Genomic DNA, 20,803 nt, shown 5'->3' with positions numbered 1-20,803 from the left:
TTTTGATCCAACGATTTAAGTTAACTTTTAAAATTGATTATCATGATTAACGCTCAAGATCACAACATCCACTCATTTAAGCTATACATGGCCATATTGAATCATTAATATTGTTTGACTCTTGCGTTTATGGGCAAAGAATATGTCTTCCTTTTTTATCTTGAATTTCATTATACACATTACCTTAAGAAATTGAATTAAACAAAATAAATACAAATTTAATGTATTTTTATATTTCAAATATTATTTGATATTAAGTTATAATATGTAAATATGAGAATGCTAATAAACAAAAAAAATCCTTCTTTAAAATAAAATTTGAATTTTTAATTGAAGATTTATTACCATTTTTTTTTTTTTTAAAAAAAAACTATCCTTAAATATGTATAATAATTGCTCAACATTTAAATAACCTAAACATAAAATTATATTCTTGAATTGCATTAAACACATTATCTTGAAAATTACATTAACTAAAATAACTAATAATTTCATAGATAAATATTAGTTCAACCCACTCTCTTTTATTTTATTTTTTGAATTCTTTTTTCTTTTCTCTTAGTGAGAATTAATATTATTTTTTTGAGGAAAATTTGTAACTTTCATAAATTAATCATGAGATAGAATAATTTTCTCTCTCTCAATAATATCACAGATACAGTCCGAGGTTTCCCCCTTCCATTACCCATCCATGACAAGTTTTGTTGCCCCCTTAGCTAATCCATGAGCAGCAGCATTCGCATTCCGGTTTGCAAAAGCACATCGCCACCTTGGGAACGTTTTTAGAGTTTGGCGAATATCCTCTACAATGTGTCCAAATCTGCTTCCATTGTTGACATCGGAGTTTATCGCTTCCACTACCTGCTTCGCGTCCCCTTCTAAGATAATAGCTCGTCTCCCTAATTCTTGGCACCATCGTACTGCATAAAGAGATGCCAAAGCTTCCGCAGCCGTCGGGTCTAGATTGCCTATACGGGTGAGACACTTGGCTGCTATAACCGTTCTAGTATGGTCCTTACTAACATCCCCATCCCTGTTCGACACTGGGCCTTATTGATAGCAAAATCCCAATTGATTTTCCACCAACCCAGGGGCGGTTGCATCCAAGGTACTTCCGATCAGGGAATGTTGTCAACCATGCGTGTTTGGGGAGATTCAAAGAGACGTGTAAACTCCCCTGTAAGGTTTTCCACTTCCAAAATAATTTTGTTTGGATAGGTAAATTCGTCGCCATGGACAGCACTGTTCCGTCTAAGCCAAATCTTCCTTGCAATCCGTATGAAAGTGGAGAGAAGATCCTGCCCATATTTTCTCAAAATCTCCTTAGCCACATGTAACAAATCTGGACCATCATCAGAAAATTTCTGCAGAAACCTATGACTCGCCCCCCACACATCTCTCACAAAAGGGCAATCCCACATGATATGGTATACTGTCTCGGCTTCATTATTACAGATAGGGCACATGGGGTCTGGAACTACCTTTCGCCTAAGGAGATTATCTCTTGTTGGAAGAAGATTGTGGCTTGCCCGCCACATGAAATTTTTTTCTCCATTTGTCAGGGGAAGCTTCCACAATATTCTCCATAAAACATTGTCCCTCACCTTTCTTGAGCTCTCTGGTTGTCTGTTTGTGTCCAACTCCTTGGCTAAATGGTAGGCGCTCTTGACAGTGAAACTCCCTGTATTGGTGCACCTCCATATTTGAGTGTCTTGTTGTGTGATTGCACTGATTGGTATAGAGTTAATGGCCAACAGCTCTTCTTGTGTAAAGAATTCCCGAAGCAAGCTTTGCTTCCACCAGCCAGTGCTTGGGTCAATCAGTTCCCTTACCGTAGCACTAGGATCAAGTTTCTTAGGTGGAGATTGGATCGTGTATGTAATTAGGTTCAGAATCCACCTATCCCCCCAAATTCTAACGCGGTGCCCATTGCCGATTCCCCAAATCAAACCTTCATGGAGCAGATCCCGAGCTCCAAAAATGCTTCACCAAGCAAAAGATGGTTTTGAACCTAGACTGGCCTCCAGAAATTTGACCCAGGGTAGTACTTAGCTTTTATGATTTGGGCTGTCAAGCTGTTCGGAAATTGCAACAATCTCCAACCTTGCTTTGCTAGTAGTGCTTTATTAAAGCTTAGTAAATCACGAAAACCCATGCCACCTCTTTGTTTCGACACTCCCATGTGGGCCCAACTCATCCAATGGATCCTATTTTCGCTCTCTTTTTGACCCCACCAAAAGTTTTGCATAAGTGTATTAATCTCCTTGCACAACCCTTTTGGTAAAAGGAATACACTCATATTATGTGGGAATAGCCTGAATAACCGCCTTCAATAAAATCTCCTTCCCTGCTTGGGACAGGAACTTTAGTTTCCAATCCTGCAGTCTTTTCCAAACCCTATCCTCAATATTCCGAGAAGCTTTAGTTCTGGATTTACCCACCAAGGCTGGGAGCCCTAAATACTTGTCATACCTTTGGTTGGCTGGAATCCCCGCCTCTTCAATTATCTCTTTTTTGGCCTCATTTGAGGTGTTTCGACTGAAAAAAATTGAGGTCTTCTCTTTGTTCAATTTCTGCCCAGATGCTGCCTCATATAAACTCAAAATCTCAGTCATCCGTTGCCAATGTTGTATCGATGCCCTACAAAATAATAGACTATCATCTACAGAAAAGGTGGTTAATTCTAGGGCCCTTTTTGGAAGTGGGGACCCTCGTTAAGACTCTTCGTTGTTCCGCTTGGCGAAGGAGAGCATTAAGGGCTTCGGCACAAATAAGGAACAAATATGGTGATATTGGATCCCCTTGTTGAATACCCCGTGATGGGCATATTCGACTTGTCGGAGTACCATTAACCATGACCGAATAGGTGACCGTAGTCACACACATCATAATGAGCTCAATCAATCTATCATCAAAACCAATTGCCCACATTACCGCCTCAAGGAACCCCCATTCCACCCTGTCATAAGCTTTACTTATGTCAAGCTTAATAGCCATAAATCAATTCCGCCCCCACATTCTCGACTGCATTGTGTGTAATGTTTCATATGCAGCAAGTACATTGTCAGTTATCAAACAACCGGGGATAAATGCACTCTGATTCATGGAAATAATCTCAGGTAAAACTTTCTTCAGTCTGTTTGCTAGAACCTTTGAGATAATTTTATAAACCACATTGCATAGGCTTATAGGCCAGAATTCAATCACACAAGTAGGATTGGTGGTTTTTGGGATAAGAACAATATACGTTGAATTCAACTCTTTATTAAGAATACCATTATTCGAAGAAAATAATACAGCCTGGCTGACCTGTTCACCAACAGTTGCCCAATGTTTTTGAAAAAAACAAGCTGAAAAACCATCTGGCCCTAGAGCTTTCAAAGGGGCCATCTGGTTCAAAGCCTGACTTACTTCATCCATTGTGAACTCATTCAATAACTCCTTATTCATGTCTGGAGTAATTGTCCTTTCCAAAGCTGCAAGACATTGTGAAGCGTCTCCAGGAACAGATGCACTAAAAAGCTTAGTGAAATAATGAACAAAAGCATCACCTATTTCTTCCGGCTCTTCAAAGGTCTACCCCTCCTCAACAGTAATTTTATGAATAAAATTGTTCCGACGTCGTTGGTTCGCACTAGCATGAAAAAATTTGGTGTTGCGGTCCCAAGCTTCAACCAATTTGCCTTGGCTCTCTGCCTTCAATGTACATCTTCCTGCTCCAATAGGGTATGTAGGTCCTGCTGTAATTTTCGGATAAGGGACATATCCATTATTACTGGCTGTTCTTGGAGGACCTTTATTTGGTGGGCCTTTTGTTGAATTAAGGAACCATTTTGTCTCTTTGTTACCCTCTGCCAACACATCAATTCTTTCTTGCTTTTCTCCATTTTTTTTCTACATTCTGCCAGCAGCCCCTGTAAGCAAGCTTTTCACGCCACACTTGCTTTATAATTTTCTTACAACCTTCCTCTTCCGCACAGCTAGCTTCAAAATGAAAGCCCTTGCTTCTTCTTTCTGTGACCCTACCAAGGATTGCTATGTGTATAGGTGAGTGATCAGATGCAGTTTCTTCCTCAATAGAGATTTCCGCATTAGGATGGGCGTCACACCATTCCTTGTTTGCCACCACTCGGTCTAAGCATTCCCGAATAAAGTTCTGTCCATCCCTTTCATTGCACCAGGTGAATATGGGACCCGTGATTCCAGTTCAGTTAGATTACAGAAATCCAGAGTATTTTTAAAAGCCTTCATTAAATGACGTGGTCGCCCTACACCCCCATATTTTTCAGAAAGGTCCAAAATTTCGTTAAAGTCACCTGCACAAAGCCAAGGCAGTGGCTCTATTCTTTTGATGTGTCTCAGAAGACTCCACGCTTCATGTCTATTTTGTGGATCTGGATGGCCATAGAAGCCAATGAATTTCCATGCCTCTTCTGTCCCTATAGTTGTCACCTTAGCATTTATATGTCTCCTACTATAGTTCTGGATTTCAACCATCATATCATCCCTCCAAAATAAAACCAGTCCTCCACTCTTCTTACACTTCACCAAGTGATGAAGTTCCCAAATTGTCCGAGGGTTCCCAAGCCCTCGGCAATTCCAACATGGGAAACTCATCGCGATCGGCGGGGTTGTGACACGGCCGCTGCCATCCCCGAACCATCTGAATCATCCGCTATCTCATCCCATAGTAGAAACGGGCTTCTCTGTTGTGCTAAATACTGCCTAATTTAATAGATAATATTTAGTACGTTTTAACTCGCAAGTGCACAAGATCAAAACAATAGTATAGTAGGCAAATACGAAATCATTCCCACGAGAATTGGTAAATTATGTTTAGAAATAAATTTCCATTTAATTAAAAGATAAAACTCAATTGTCACGATTGAGTTAAAATAAAGAAATAAAATAAAAGATAAACAAAACTAAAAAAATATTAGGGTTTTGATATCCACCACTAATCAGACTAATTAAGATAACAATATGCCAATGCGCCAATTATATCGGTATAATTAATGTTTGCCAACCTAAGGGCATGGGTGTCTACTCCTTAAGCTATTGATTTTCCTAAACAACGAATTAGGCATGGGTGTCTACTCTAATTCTTTTTTTTCTTAAAAGATTTAGTATGGGTGTCTACTAAGTTGTTCTTTAAGAAAGCATGAATCTGTGGAAATCGACAAACACACGAGGCCTAGGGCATGGGTGTCTACTCCCGGTTCCCCATGTTGATTAACCCAAGAATCCGGTGTGGATATCTTTTGTTACTCTTATTAAACCTAGGACTCGATCATCCAAATTGATTTAACTAACTAGTCCGTACCACATGCATATGTTGGCCAGACAAACACTCATGAGGAATACAAGATAACAAGTATTAATCAAGTTAAAAACACCAAAATATAATTGTAGCAAAGGCGCCAATATTGCAATCATAAAAAGACATGATTAGGGCTTCAATCTAGCCTTAATAAAAATATAAACTACATAACAAAAATAAAAGGGTGGAAGAGAAGAAAAACCCAAACTCCTCTTGATGTAGCCTTCAGTTCCTTTCCAGAGCTTATGCCTCTTTTCTCCACACCTATTCCTAGAACCAAAGAGGTTTATTTATAGGCTTTAGAAGTCCTTGTTACACAAGTAAGCCTATAAAATTTGAAGTTTTTAAGTCCAAGTCCAATTAGGATAAAGAAAACTTAAGTCCAAATCGGAATAGGATTTGCCCAGAATTACGGTCCTGTATTGCGGTGCGATTTTGGCCTTGCAGCGCTCTGAATTGGGAAAATTCTATTTCACAATAATTTTTATCCCTTTGAGTTAGCTTTCCAATGCCACTTGAATCACCTCAATCGGATATCTGAGATGAAAGTTATGATCAAAATACAAAGACATGTTCAGAATCCAATTTTGCATCTAATCCGATTTGACTTCAATGTGAGAAATTCCGAATTGATCCTTTCCTCTATTTGATTAAACTTAATCATGATTGACTAAGCTTAACCATATCTTCTAGGTCTTTCCAATTTTCCCTTTAAGCTTGGAATTTGTCCAAAAACACTTATTTTCTTCCAAAAGCCTGTAAAAACATAAAAAACACAAAAAGGAAGTAAAATGGCCTAATTAACCAAAACCAAAGGATTAAAACATGTATGTTAAGGGCTGAAAATATGAATATTTTAGCACTTATCATTCCCCCGTGGAATTGTAGTGTTCAGCCTTTAGACATCTGCCCAGTAGAGACCCCCTTCTCCTCAATCTTTTTACGTTTTCCCCTATTTCGCTCACGTTCAGTCAACGCATCGTCAAAGTTTGCCCCCCACAAGCCCTTCTTTTCCAAGAATGGGGAGTAGTCCCCTGTATCTCCGTGCCTATGACTTCTTTAGTTGCATGTTGTGAGTCTCCCTGAGACCCCCTAGAAGGTGCCACGTTGGGTAGTGACGTGTCCTTCTCCATGCAGACCAACCATGCAGGTAATATTCGGAGTAACTCCCTCATTATTGGTTTCCACTCTTAAATGCCCATTTACTGCACCAGAATCTCTCACGTGGGAATTGTTAGATGTCAATCCCTCCTTGTGCACATCTTCCATTCCAATATGGTGAGGATCTTCTTCATCAATTAGAAAACCTTCCCCTTCTTTCTCCTTTTCCCCCACTGCGCGCTCCCTGTTTTGCGTCATATTTACTGGGCCATTATAATCACCATACTTTCCATATTGATTTGAGAAGATATGGGGACCATAATGTCCCAGATTACCGTTCAAAATCCCCCCATCAATGCACTTGCCGTTACGTGCTGTAACATTCAAACCGTTCTCGAAAGGGAAAATTTCCCCAAAAGTCGGTTCTAGCCCTCTATGGTTTTGCGCCACTGCAGGGGTTGCGCGGCCCCCACCATCTTCAGAATTGCGTCTGGCAAAACTCTCCGATTTGTTCTGCGATTCAGCTTGGCTCGACCCTCTATGCCACCTCTCCTCAAAACTCCTATGGTACTTATTTCCTTGCCGCACTGGTCTACGAGATGGAGAAGGGACTCTCATCCAAGGTCCGTATGGTTTTTTGGATTCTTGGAGTCTATTGCCACTTCGCTTCTTACACCCTCCCCTCCTATGACGGATAACCCTACAATCAAAATAGATATGAGGAAGTCGTTCATACTGGAATAAAATCCTAATCTCCTTCCCTTGTATTTTCAAAATTTGACCTCGGGATAAAGGCTTGGACAAATCAAGCTTGATCCGAACACGCAGATATTCTCCCCAACCTATACCATCCTCATCCGTATCCACCTCCTCCACAGTGCCCATTGTGGATCCAATTTGGTGCCCGACTGCATTATCCATGCATCCCAATGGGAGATGAAACATTTGGACCCAAAACGTTGCCTTCTCAAAAGCTATTGTTGCCGGTGGGGTCAGCCCGTTATACTCCTCCACAGAAAAAAGATTGCCTTCGAAAACTCAAGGCCTCCCTTCTAACACTCTGGACTTATCCCAATCGCTTTCAAACTCTATAAGAAAGAGGTTTTCTCCCAATACTTTGAAGGTAAGAGTGCCCGAAGGCATTCAACCCCGTATTAGGGTACGTTGAATGCTCTCCTTGCTAACATAACGATCCGCAACCAGCTTCCCAACCAAGCAAGATTGGCCACGCAGTGCTGTCTCCTCCACTGCTTGAGTTTTGATCTCCACCCTTTCACACTCCTCATCTAGAAGAGAAAGATTCTCCCACAACGTTGACAAGCCTTCAGCCATTAGGAACTCCGACAACACAGGATTCCTTTCTTCCCTTGATTCACCTTTTCAGCCTTCGGAAAGATAAAATTGTACTTTTTCACTAGATAAAATATATAATACTGCTGGAGATGCTTAAATTAATAATAAAACAACTTAAAATTCAAGCATTTATGGAATCACACATGCTTTTCATTTTTGGTGATGCCAAGAGGAATCCATCCATCCAAAAAAAATGAAATGAAATACGGTTTAATTTACTATTTAGATTTTTTTTTTTTGTAATAAATTATATTTTGATGGTGTACCTGATGGTGCCACTTTATTTAAATGAAGTGACAATATATTCACTATATAATAGACATTTTTTTTATTTATTCAACACATCATTGCTGTTGAGATCCATGGTCAAGGTCAATTTCGAGCTGCTTGAAAATTAGGCCTATTAAAAAATAAAAAATAAAAAAGTTAAAGTTTCAATTGGAGTCGAAAGCTGAAAACTCCATTTCCAACTCCAAAGGAGTAGGTATCCAACCCTACATCTGGACATGATAAGCTTAATTTACTAGCTTTGTCATCCTTTCTTGATTAATTATTATTTTTTTTTCTGAATATTCAAGGCATCATCCGTCAAAAAAATAAAAAATAATCGTCTTAGTCAAACCATATATAGTCCCCATCCTCTACTTTATCCCAAGTAAAATAAAGAGCGCCGTAATTCCTTGAAACATCTACATACAACTTTTTCATATGTTAGGAAAATTTTAAAATAAAAAATTAATATAATTATACCAAATTTTATTCAGATTTAAAGAAATGTTAAAAGACTTAAAAAACGATACTTTCAGACTACACGTAATTGGTATCGTTAAGTGCTATCCGCGTAACCGCACGTGGATGTGGTTAGAAAAAAAATTATTAACCATATATGCAGATGCGGTTAACAGTTTTATGGTAGGTTAACCATATATGTATATATAGGAAAACAAATTCACCAAAACGACGTTGTTTTGGTATAGAGAGTTTCATCTATAATACTGAACCTAATAAAAAAAATAAAAAAAAATCACTAAAATAGGCCCAAAACAATTTCAAAATCGTCTAATGGCCCTAAAAAAAGGCCCTAAGAAGACACAAGACAAAACACTAAAATATGCCCAAAATGCTCATTACCTAAGAGCATCTCCAGCAGTGTAGTTAAAAGGGAGATATTAGTTATATTTAGCTATTTTTGTCATTTTTTTTGCTCCAACAGAATAGCTTCATATTAGCTATTATATATTAATTGCTACAGTGAATAGCTTCATATTGCTATTCACTGTAGCACACTAGATTGTTGAATATAATATTATTTTCACATTATTTTCTCTTTCTTCTCTCTCTCCCTCAACATTTCTCTCTCTTCTCTCTTCTCTCTTCTATTTTCTCTCCCTCCCTCAACGTTTCTCTCTCTTTTCTCTTCTCTATTCATGAATTTATGATATAAATTCAAGTCTTTTGAATCACTAAAAACTTTCTAAAAAAAATAGAATAGAATGCATATAATTGACAAACTAAAATTGAAAAATAAAAATAAATAAAAATAACACACAGGTATGCTGCGTGAATCAATACTATTGCAATTTACAAGATGATGCAAAAGTAGTCCCGGATTAAAAAAAAAAAAACGACGAAAGATTAAAAAATAATATTTAAAAAAATAGAGAATGAAATAAACAATCTGTTGGAGTTGATATTAAAAAAAAAAAGTAGTTAAAATAGAGAATTGTACTTTTTGACTAGGTAAAATACCTCTTACTGCTGGAGATGCTATAATAGGCGATTAGTGGTGCGATTCTTCTTCCCTTCCTTTTACATTCCTTTTTTTCTTTCATAATTTTCTTGCTGAATTTTCAATTAATCAAATCCATTGAGTTGAGAAAACTCGTATCCTCACGGTCAAATATGCAGAAGTACAGACTGGGATGGGTTTGCGTGGGACCAGGTCTATACTCGCCAACCATCTCCTACCGGTTGGATATGAAATGACCGGAAATGTCAAGAGAAAAGATGAATTTGACAAGTGAAATCAATAATCTGTACAAATTCTATTTTGAATTTTACTAAGCCTTTTGGGACAACATCCTCGTATTATTTTGAATGAGAAAAAGAAAAAGAAATCAAAAAACCACTATTGGAGCCCAAAAGAGCAGATGGTTATGATTTATATCTCATCCGCTCTATGAGAATCTTCAATCCAATGTATCTGCCAAAAGAAACCCACTGAATAGTCAAATCTCTTCTTCCGCAAGCATCAATGGCTATCAAGTAATTAAATGTAAAACATTAACTTACCATCCAAGCATCAGTACAGTCGTCTGAGGATTTGTCCCCGGCGACACACCAAACGTGGACCCATCAACATCTCGGAGCTCATCAATACCAATCAACCGGAAATTTCGATCAACCACCTTGCCCACAACACAGCTCCCATGGTAGTGCCACATGATACTAACCGTGCGGCTGCAAAAATCTACCATTACACGGTGGTTTGACTGGTCAACGGGCAACGCAGGTCCCACGAATCGAAAACTGCGGCTGCCAAATCAGTCCCTGAACTTGAAGTTCGCCAAAGACCGGCTCCTCAGGATATCGCCAGTCATGGCATCCACCGGGTTGTTAAAATAGTTGAATCGAACAATTGGATTCACCCTGATATCCATTGAAGCCAGTCTCAGCGACCCACTTGAAAGCGGCCCGATAATCTTCCTCGCCATCAACGTCGCCGGAGATGGTTTTTTTATTTTTTATTTTTAATTTAATTTTAAATTAGATTAATAAAAAATTAGCTATGTTAATGCCGCAAAACAATGCGTTTCAACCAATCTAATAGCAGTTAAAAAATTTTGACAATAGAGATTTTATTAGCATTTCGATTGACTCATGGAGTAAATTTCCAAAAAAGAAAAAATTTAGGGAGTTTTTTATTTTTATTTTTTGCAGGTTAACCCAGGGACTTATAATATATTTACCTAATTATTTATATAAAAAAAAAATCACATAATCATCATATCACCAATCAGAGAATGCCATTAAAAAAAAAAAAAACATACATAATTTAAAAAAAAAACAAAAAAAAAAATGTGGTACAGAAACAGAGAGAGAGAGAGAGAGAGAGAAACATAGAGAGAGGGGATGAAAAAAATATTTCTATATGCAACAACAATTGTTATGAATTTTGTTTACAATATACATACATACCAATCAGAGGATGATATAAAAATAAAGGAATAAAAAAAAAAAATTAAAAAAAAAAACTAGTACAGAAACGTAGAGAAAGTGAGAGGGGGATGAAAACAAATTTCTATATACAACAAAAATTGTTATGAATTTTGTTTACAATATATATACATACCAATCAGAGGATGCCAAAAAAAAAAAAAAAAAAAAAATTGAAACGGAGAGAAACAGAGAGAGGGTGATGCCGATCGGAGAGCCAAACAGTAGCCCCGTTCGAACCGGTTTGCTACTGCACTCGATGACTGCGCTTGATCGCACGATCGAGCACACATGGGAGACATCCGGTCTGGTACTGCGCTCGATGACTGTGCTCAACCGCACAATCGAGCGCACACGGGAGACGTTATGTTATTTTCACATTTTATTGGCTTAAACCGACTTTATTTCGTTATTATATTAGGGTTAGAGTTTAGGGAATCTATATTTCGTGTTTTATTAGGTTTAGGAGTATTGGGGCTATAAATACATCTTTATAGCCTCTAGAAAATCAGTTTATGTTGATTATTGATTTTTATTAATGAGAATTACTCATAGTTGAGTTTATTCCTCTTTTCCTTCAAAACCTAGAGAGTATCTAGCTTTTCAAGAAGAATTCTCAGACTATTGATAAACTTAAGATCTAGAATTACTTATCCGCTGCTTTATTGTTGTCCTTCGCTGCAACCCACCAAGTCAGGCTGCATTAGTTGGTATCAGAGCTCAATTACTTTTCATGAATGGGGAGGAGTGACCGTTGTGCAGACATGAACGAGGTGCACGTGCGCATGGAGACAGCACGTAAGGAGCAATCGGCGATTCATTTGTGGCACATGGGTGGTGGTTCGAACAATTATCGTCGCCAACCAATACCACAATTCGCGGAGGCAGAAGGCAAATCTAACGCTGAAAGTTGGCAACACATGGAGGATCGATTCAAGGCTATGAGGGATCAAATTAAAAACCTCACTATCGGAATATCCAACCTGTGTGGTCACAAAGGGAGTTGATCTAGAGACCCGTTTGCAAAACGCCGAACACACGGACGTCAGCACCTTGTGCAAGCTCATGCCAATCAGCGAGTGAGTAGATTCGAACTCAATATTCCGGAATTCTACTGGGATTTACAACCCGAAGAATTTTTGGATTGGGTGTTGGCTGTTGAAGAGGTTCTTGACTTCAAAGGGGTGCCCGATGAACGACGAGTCTCTTTGTTGGTACGCACATTCTGGGAAAGAGTTGCTACGTGGTGGCAATGAAGCAAAATAGGGTGTGGTAAGGCAAATTGAAGATCAATAGTTGGGAGACACTATTGAAATACATGTGAGTCACCTTCTTGCCCCATAAGTATACCATGGGCCAAACATCACAGAATTGGAGACAAGGGTCTATGGCTGTGACAAGAAAAATATAAAATTCCTACAAAAAAAAAAAAAAAAAAAGGTGTTTAGGGAAACATGGGATGATGCAGAGAGTCCACGACAGGCCAATTTGACCTTTACTTGCCAACCTCAAATTCGTCTATCCAATCTTTATGTGGAGGGGCAAGGTGAGTCCGTTGATGAGGAGTTCCTAGAATCTGAGATCCTTAATGAAGAGTTCGAATATGACGAAGTTGAAGATCCTTCACAAGGGTTCGTGGATTGGGATTTCCCACCAACCAATGATGACGATGTCGATGAGGAAGATCCCATTAAAAGACCTTTGCCATCCAACCTAGAGGAAGAGTACGAAGAAGAAGGGTCTTCTCTTATGTTTGACAGCATCTACCCCAAAGAAGATGACCAATTGGAAGAGGAAGAATACGAAGAAGATGGGTGTATCAGCCACCGCGGATGTATCCGCCTCCGTACTATGGGTAGTTGTAGCCATACCCGTCGTGGCCGTAAGCACCACGTCCACGATACTTTTCCCTGGGGGTCTCTTCGTTGTAGTAATCTTCGTCCTGTAGGTAATATCTCTTTGGGATCGCACCTGTATACCTGCCATGGTGGTGCACTCCATCCTCCGCATTTGACTGAGAGGGGTTATTCTACACTCCTCTAGTTGGTTGTTCTTGGGGCGGTCCCTAGAGTTGAGATTGACGCGCTAACTCTTCATTTTCCTGTGTGAGGCTTCGGACTCGTTCTCGCTCTTGCTCCAGCTGAGCGGCCAAATAGACCACATGTGGGTTGCTTGACTCAAAGGTCCCAGCTCCATCGGTGCGCCTTGGCATGAGCAGAGGTCTGGCCTGGTTTCTGGTCATATTCGAGGGCGTTACCAGTGTAAAGGCATTGGTGGTTATAGCTTGTGTTGGTGGTGGCATGGAAAGCCCACTGGCAGATGGATGCTCCTGTCGACAGCGGGCATCTCGGTCTCCTGTGGCCGGCATATTTGTTAAATGAGAAAGGACTAAAACTTCCTACTAGTCATTTCCCACAGACGGCACCAAACTGTTAACACATTTTTCAGTCCCTAGGTGTTTGCACTAATCCCCTTGCACAAGCTTGATCATGGTGATTTGTAAAACATAGTCAAGAGTAAAGGGAAAGGAAGAAGAGAAAAGTAGATTATGAATATTCCTCCCTTTTTATTGGATAAATTTTTCCTTTTATACATATGCTGATCAAAGACCTAGATGGTCGTCTAATTGGATGGCTCTCAGCGATCCTCTCTTCATCACCGTCCGATCCCCTCGGGATGATTACTGAGCATGCCTGTCCAGGGCCGTGACACGTGGATCATCAAGGTCTAATCTGGTATGGCTCCTATAAGGGCTGGCCCACCCATTGTACGAGCGAAGATGACTCCCATGCTTCCATCAGCATAGATCTCATTGATGGGACACCCCACTGTTGTGTAAGGACGTACACTCTCCATGATGTGATCGCTCCTCCTGTTCAAATCAGAGGTTTGGTAGGAGGAGTATGGCGTACCTCATAACCTTCTCGTTAGGGGTGGGTATCGGTCAAAACGGTCCGGTTTTGGCTCTTATCAGTTATTAACCGATAATTTTCGGTTAAATGGTTTCTTAACCGATACCGAACCGATAAGAATTTTAACTGAAATTATCGGTTATAACGGAACACGGTTAAACAGTTCGGTTAAACCGGCTATAAATCTCACATTCTTTAGTGTTCTCTACTTCTCTAACCCCCAAGCACCAAAAGGCAAAAACTCTTAGCTGAATTGAATCTTTGATGCTAAAAGAGAGGTTTGTGAAAGCAGATGGGGGCTGATGTTGCAAGAACTGGAAAGAGAAAAAAAAAATGGGGAAGAAACCCATTCTCCTGCAACGGTGAGAAGGAAAAGAAAGAAAAACAATGAGGAAAAAAAAGTCTGCTGCGTGGGAGGAGGAGAAAAAAAAAAGAAAGAAAAGAAAAGCAATATGTGGCGTGGGAATTGGGAAAAGAAATGATGAGAAGGAAAAGAAAGAAAAACAGAGGAAGAAAGAGTCTGCTGCGTGGGAGGAGGAGAAAAAAAAAAAGAACCATAGGGGCTTGAACCCATGACCACGAGGATCTAAGCCTTGTGCTCCAGTGCCCTACCAACTGAACTAGATTGGTTTCGTTACTAGCCTTCCCCCATACCGGTTCTTATCGGTTAAAACGATTAACCGATAACAAATGGTTAACCGGATCGGACAAGACCGATAAGAATTTCGGTACAAAATTTTTAACCGATAAGAATATCGGTTAAATGATTACGATTAATATCGATTCGGTCGAAGCCGGTAAACGGTCAGTTAAACGATTAACGGTTAATCTACCCACCTCTACTTCTCGTACTGTTTGTCGTATTCGAGGGGTAGTTCGCCCAGGCGGACTCTCCTTTTCTCGAGGATGCTCTGCTAGGGCTAGGCTGGGCTTGGCTCAATAACCTCTGGGGTTCGGTGGAGATGTACAATGAAGGGGTTCGGCATGGCAAGTTTCCAAGGGGGACTAGTTCGTTTGACGAACCACATGTCTTGATAGCTGTTCCTGCTACGGGCCTCGGAGCGAGCCCAACTCTAGTCCAGGGCGAGGATTCCCTCGTTAGGGTGTGTTACAGCTGGCAAAATCTGGTTACCGATTTTATCCTTAACAAATAGAATCTTAATATAAATTACAAGGTAAGACCAACACTACTCCTTCCAATAATTCAAATGCTAATTGGGTTGCTTGTCAAAATCTGCGGCAAAAATAACCATGATCACGCCCTTGATTGCTTCTATCAAATTGACATTGCCTGTCAAGGGAGACACCTTCCAAGTAAACGCTGCCATGGCCTCGCAGTCGAATGCTCTTTTTGAAGATGATGAATGGCTAGCTGAAAGCGGGCAAACAACTACATTATCACATGAAAAATCATCAAAGCGCAGATATTCACATTTATTCACAAAATATCTAGCTCATGTAAAACATTATATTCGTGCCTTAAAACAAGTAAATATCTTCTTTTTTCGGTAAGTAATATACTTACAATATCCTTGATAATTGAGAAGGATCCTTAACTCAAGCACATACTACAATGTTACATTACAATTCACAATTAGACTTCAACCCAAAACAAAACTTTAACTTTAGTAATACTCATAGTGCTCATACACCATAAGCCCCAATTTTCTATGGAATCCTAATGAATTTTAGGGTTAATGACTACAACACAATCAATTAACCTAATACACTAGAGAAATTAGGGTTTAGCATATTACCCCCAAAATTGACATGAATCAAGAAGATTAGAGTTTACATTGATTGAACGGAGAATCGAAATTCCACATCTCAAATTTCCAACCCACAGCTCGAGTATAGTGTAAATCCTTTCCTTACACAAAAAACCTAAAGAAATTTATAGGAATAAGCATTATCCCCCAAAATCAACCTAATACGTGGAAAATTTAGGATTTGTATTCTTACCTTAGACTATACAGAGAGATTGAAGTTCCAACACAACAAATCTACATCCAAGGGTTAGAAATGGTGAAGAACCCTTTCCTGAGCTCCAAAACCCTAATTTCGGCCACACCCACAGAGAGAGTAAGAGAAAAAGAAAGAGAGAGAGAGAGATAATCCAGATAATCCCCCAAAATTTGAACTTCAATACAGATAATCCACTTTTGCTGGGCTTTGCTACTCAAGAACTCTTCCTTTCGCTTAAACTATTTAAAAATTAAAAAAAATCTGAAGAAAGAAAGTTTTGTGTGTTATCAACTGAAAACTTGGCCTTTTTATAGATTTTTCAATCGAAGAATGATTCACGTCAATATTTTCTCCAATCTCATCTTACAAATTCAATATATCAATCGTTAGATTTGTACATTCATGTGGACCCCAAACAAATTCAATGGTGGATTCACTATGAAGATAGTTAAAAATAGAATGAATTCTATTATTTCTCTTTTTCAATTCGCTATAGTGCTTGGTCCATCAAGCCATTGATGCGTTGGCTCAATCTATGATTGCCATATGTCACATCACAGATTCACAAGCGATAAGCCTAGTCATTTATTCTGCATATGCACAAAATCTGAAAATCCTTACATTATACATGTATATATATCCATACTTGGCTACAACCATAAAGAAGGAAAATTACATGGATCTAATGGGAATAGCCCGGAGGGGCTCGGCTTTATGTAAGGAAATCCCAAACATCTCTCTCATGTCGATATCTTCTGCTTTCATCTCATCTACAAGCTTCCAATTGAAGTGGTGGACAAGAGAGGCCAACATCAAATGCACCATCCGGTTGGCCAAAGGCAATCCAGGGCAGATCCTTCTTTCAGCTCCAAAGGGAATGAGCTCGAAATCTCCCCCTTTGAAGTCAATGTCCTTCTCTGAAAATCTTTCAGGCAGAAACAAATTTGGGGTTGGCCATATATTTGAATCTCGTCCCATTGCCGACATGTTTACTAGTATCTGTGCCTTCTTGGGCACGATGCAACCACATAACTCTACGTCAATCTCAGCTTTGTGGGGAATTAGGAAAGGAGCTGGTGGGTGCAAACAAAGGTTTCTTTCACTTTCACCATAAAGGTCCTCCTTTACCCCTTTCCTCATATTCCTTTTTTCTGTTGCCCGATAGTCTCCCCTCTCACCATCCAGATTTTTTCTTTTTCCCAATCCATTATCCCCCATACCACTGCAAACACCCATGCTGCATGCTTCATGCTACTTTCTCATAGGAGCCTTCGGTTTTTTTGCTCTTTGGAGAACTCACGTGAGTACTACAATGCGCCTTGAATTTTCCAAATACAAAATTTGGAGACACCTCATTTTGGCCGCTAGGTGGATTAAGTGCCCTGCTGCCAGCTAACCCACCTCCCTTCATTCCATCTATAGCTTCACCTTTTTCAACAATTGCCCAAACCATCTTCTCCTTGATTGAGTCCCATTGGCCCACGTAGATATTTTTTTCCCCACCTAAACAGTGCTCATTTGATGGTTGACTCATATTCATAACTCCAAAATCTTTTTCATTAATGCTCTCCCCTCCATTAGGACACAAATTAAGACCACCAATATTCTCTCCCGAATCCCCACCCTCATCAATCTCCTCATCTTGTAACTGCAGTCTCCCATGATTTGCGCTTCTAGTTATGGGGCAAACAGATGGACTTCGATTGTGGGTTGTTCTGAAACTGCCCCTCACTAGTGTTTTGGAATTCTCTGATGAGCCTCCATCTGGTGGATCCTTCTCCTTCTCCTCCTCCCTCTCCTTTCCCATGTTTGCATTGTTGGCCCCGTTCTCCATAGAAGTTTCTTGCATGAGCGTTGCTGGTTCTCCCCCTGTCACCCACCCTCCACCCCTCCCATATCTCTTTGTCGGCGACGGGACCCGAAGCCAAGGTCCAAATTTGTTGTGCAAATATCTACCTAAATTAATAGGTAGATAATTATACGTTTTACCTGCAAGTGTACAAGGTCAACATAGTAGCATATGGTGCAAGTACAGGGTCATTCCCACGAGGATTGCTGAATTTTGCTTAAAAATAAATTCCTTAAGTAAAACAAAGATTGATTTTTTTAAGTGATGATAATAAAAGGTAGGGCTTTGATATCTGTTGTTCACAATTACCTACCTAAATTAATAGGCAAATAATTGTGTGTTTTACCCGCAAGTGCACGAGGTCAACACAGTAGTATAGTGTGCAAATACGAAATCATTCCCACGAGGATTGCAGAATCTTGCTTAAAATCAATTCCAAAAGTAAACTAAAACAAAGATTGGGTTGAGTTGATAATGATAAAAAAGTAGGGCTTTGATATCCACCACTAATTATATTAAGCTAATATATCAATATGCCAATGTTTTGATCAAGTTATGTCTATCTAATGTTTGTCAACCTAAGGGCATGGGTGTATACTCCTTAAGCTATAGATTTCCCTAAGCAATGAGTTAGGCATGGGTGTATACTCTAACTCTTTTCTTTCCTAAAGGATTTAGCATGGTATATACTAAGTTGTTCTTTAGAAAAGCATATGTTCTATGGAAATCGACAAACACATAAGGCCTAGGGCATGGGTGTATATTCCCGGTTCCAGAGACGGAGGGAGGGGGGGACCGGGGTGGGCCATGGTCCCCCCCCAAAATAAGGAAAAAAAATATTATAAGTAAAAAAAATAATAAAAAAATTAAAAAAAGTGAAGTTAAAGTTTTAATTTTAGTCATTTGCCCTCTTAAAAAAAAAAAAAAAATTGGCCCTATTTTTAAATTTTTTTGGCCATATCCAATAAAAACTTTTGGCCATATTTTAAATTTTGTTGGCCCATACCTACTAAGTTTTTTTATTTTTGACCCTTACTTTCAAATGTCCACTTTTTTTTTTTTGCTTTTACGGTAGTCTTTAGTTCATAAAAAACAACCAAAATAATTTTTTTTAATAAAAAAATTCTAGAGAACTAAAAAAAAAATTTGGCTGGCCCCCTCCCATAAAATTTCCTGGCTCCGTCCCTGCCTGGTTCCCCATGTTGATTAACCCAAGAATCCGGTGTGGATATCTTTTGTTATTTATGTTAAACCCAGGACTTGGTCATCCAAATTGATTTAACTAACGAGTCCATACCACATACATATGTTGATTAAGCACACACATATGAGGAATTCATTCAAGTAGGTATTAATCAAGTTAAATAGCACAACAAGATCACCACAAAGGCGCCAATATTGAAATATTAACAAAACATAACTAAGGCTTCAATCTAGCCCTACTAAATAAATTAGCTACACATAGAGTTGATGTTAAACATCTTCATAAAAGAATAAACCTGAGACTTGAACTTGAAGAGCTCCTATTCTTCTCCTTACGAAAGCAAACCTATTCTAAAGGCTTAAGGGTCTATTTATAGGCTTTAGAAGTCCTTGACAAAGTAGTAAACCTAGGGATTTCGTAGGGTTTCAAAATCTTTTACAATTAGGAGTTGGAAAACCCTAATATGGAAAGAATGACAATCTGGCCGCCACTTGATATGTCTCCTGCACACGGGTGCGATCGATCGCAACCCGTGTGCTCTCGATCGCAGGTCTGCGATCAATCCTCTTCTATCGTGCGCTCGATCGCTCATGGCTTGCTTTGTGCTGCGTCTTTCTGGTACTGCGCTCGATCGCAAGCACCCTGTGCTCGATCGCAGTGTCAAGGAGCTCCCATTTTGCCTTTCTTCTCTCTTGGAGCCCAAATCTTTCAGATTTACTTCATTTTCTTCCAAACGCCTACAAAAGTATGGAAAACACAAAAATGAATTAAAATGACCTAATTAACTAAAACCAAAGGATTAAGACATGCAAGTTAAGGGCTGAAAATATAAATATTTTAGCACTTAACACACCCCCAAACTTACATATTGCTAGTCCCTTAGCAATACCAAACTAAAAACAAAATGGAAAAATAAAAAAACAAAAAGATAAATCCAACTTTCGTGGGATGTACGATTGCATTTAGCGTATGCAACAAGCCTTTTAAACCCCTAGGAGTTCCCTAGAGGACGAGTGAAGTCTCGTGAGGGTTTTCTAGAAATGTTACCCACAAACATCATGTACAGTTCATGTTATTCTAAAAATTAAAGCATCACTTCAAGATTGTGAATTTCATTCATTAGCAAGTTTAAAAAGATGAACTCCATCTTCACAATGAATTGGAATCTCAAAGTTCATTTACTTACAAGGACATGTTAAAACATCACAAGTTTGAAAACAGTGTAAGGTGAACTAGCACAAAAGTATGAGACTTCCAATTCTTTCCAACATGTAATGTTTCCATATCTCAAAATTCACTGAAATTCCTATTAGAATGAACAACCATGGCATATTTTTTATTTTTTATTTTTATTTTTATATATATTTATTTTTATTTTTTTATTTTTTATTTTGGTGCCAGGTTTGTGCAATGTTTGGTTCCCTTAAGCTTTCTAATTGATCCATGTAGCGAGTGTTAAGTCAATGACTCCCAAACCAGGTGGTTTTAGGGCATTAGGCGTAGAGACACCCCTAAGGACCTACTAACTCGAGTCAAAAAGGCTACAAAACCAAACTAACCATGGCATTGATCAAATCCAAATTTTTCGCCTTTTGACGTGAACACTCAATGCTTTGAGGCAAGAGGTCTAGTTACTCAGTGAAAGCCATCAATGATCATTTTTTTTTTCACAATATATATGCCACAGTGTCATCATCTAATAAGTCATCCAAATTCATCCAAGATACAGAAACACACAAATTAGACCTCATGTCATACCTCACAGCTTATGTGCTAATGTGCTTTGTGTGATCAGATCAAACATGTGATTTTTCAACTACCCTCAACAAGTAACCAAACTAACAGACTCACTCATCAAATCATGTGTTCAAAATTTTAAGCTC

The 20,803-nt window shown here is 39.0% G+C and overlaps 2 protein-coding genes across 2 annotated transcripts in view; both read right to left on the bottom strand.

Moving 5' to 3' along the window:
• Positions 1 to 681: 681 nt before the first annotated feature.
• Positions 682 to 2,615, bottom strand: LOC132181760 (uncharacterized). Its single transcript, XM_059594996.1, has 3 exons — positions 2,473 to 2,615; positions 1,166 to 1,983; positions 682 to 1,049 (listed from the first exon to the last, which is right to left on the bottom strand). Exons 1-3 carry the CDS (start codon positions 2,613 to 2,615, stop codon positions 682 to 684), a joined length of 1,329 nt encoding a protein of 442 aa, XP_059450979.1.
• A 13,924-nt stretch (positions 2,616 to 16,539) lies between these two features.
• LOC132182547 (cytochrome P450 76T24-like) overlaps positions 16,540 to 20,803 on the bottom strand; it is a 28,916-nt gene continuing 24,652 nt past the window's right edge. The window contains exon 3 of the mRNA XM_059595826.1: positions 16,540 to 16,872. Coding sequence (XP_059451809.1) covers positions 16,540 to 16,872 — 333 coding nt within the window. The remainder of the gene's footprint in view (positions 16,873 to 20,803) is intronic.

Source organism: Corylus avellana, chromosome ca5, assembly GCF_901000735.1.
Source record: "Corylus avellana chromosome ca5, CavTom2PMs-1.0".
Taxonomy (NCBI): Eukaryota; Viridiplantae; Streptophyta; class Magnoliopsida; order Fagales; family Betulaceae; genus Corylus; species Corylus avellana.
The sequence above is the reverse complement of the archived record's forward strand: the minus strand, read 5'-3'. Positions and strand labels throughout refer to the sequence as shown.

What these genes read in the sequence shown, in the direction of transcription:
- LOC132181760 (XM_059594996.1), bottom strand. Translation starts at nt 2,615, where the DNA reads ATGACTGAGATTTTGAGTTTATATGAGGCAGCATCTGGGCAGAAATTG. An exon ending in GGGATTCCAGCCAACCAAAG is followed by an intron (nt 1,984 to 2,472) that starts GTATGACAAGTA and finishes TGCTTGGTGAAG; the next exon opens with CATTTTTGGAGCTCGGGATC. An exon ending in CCTTACAGGGGAGTTTACAC is followed by an intron (nt 1,050 to 1,165) that starts GTCTCTTTGAAT and finishes GCTATCAATAAG; the next exon opens with GCCCAGTGTCGAACAGGGAT.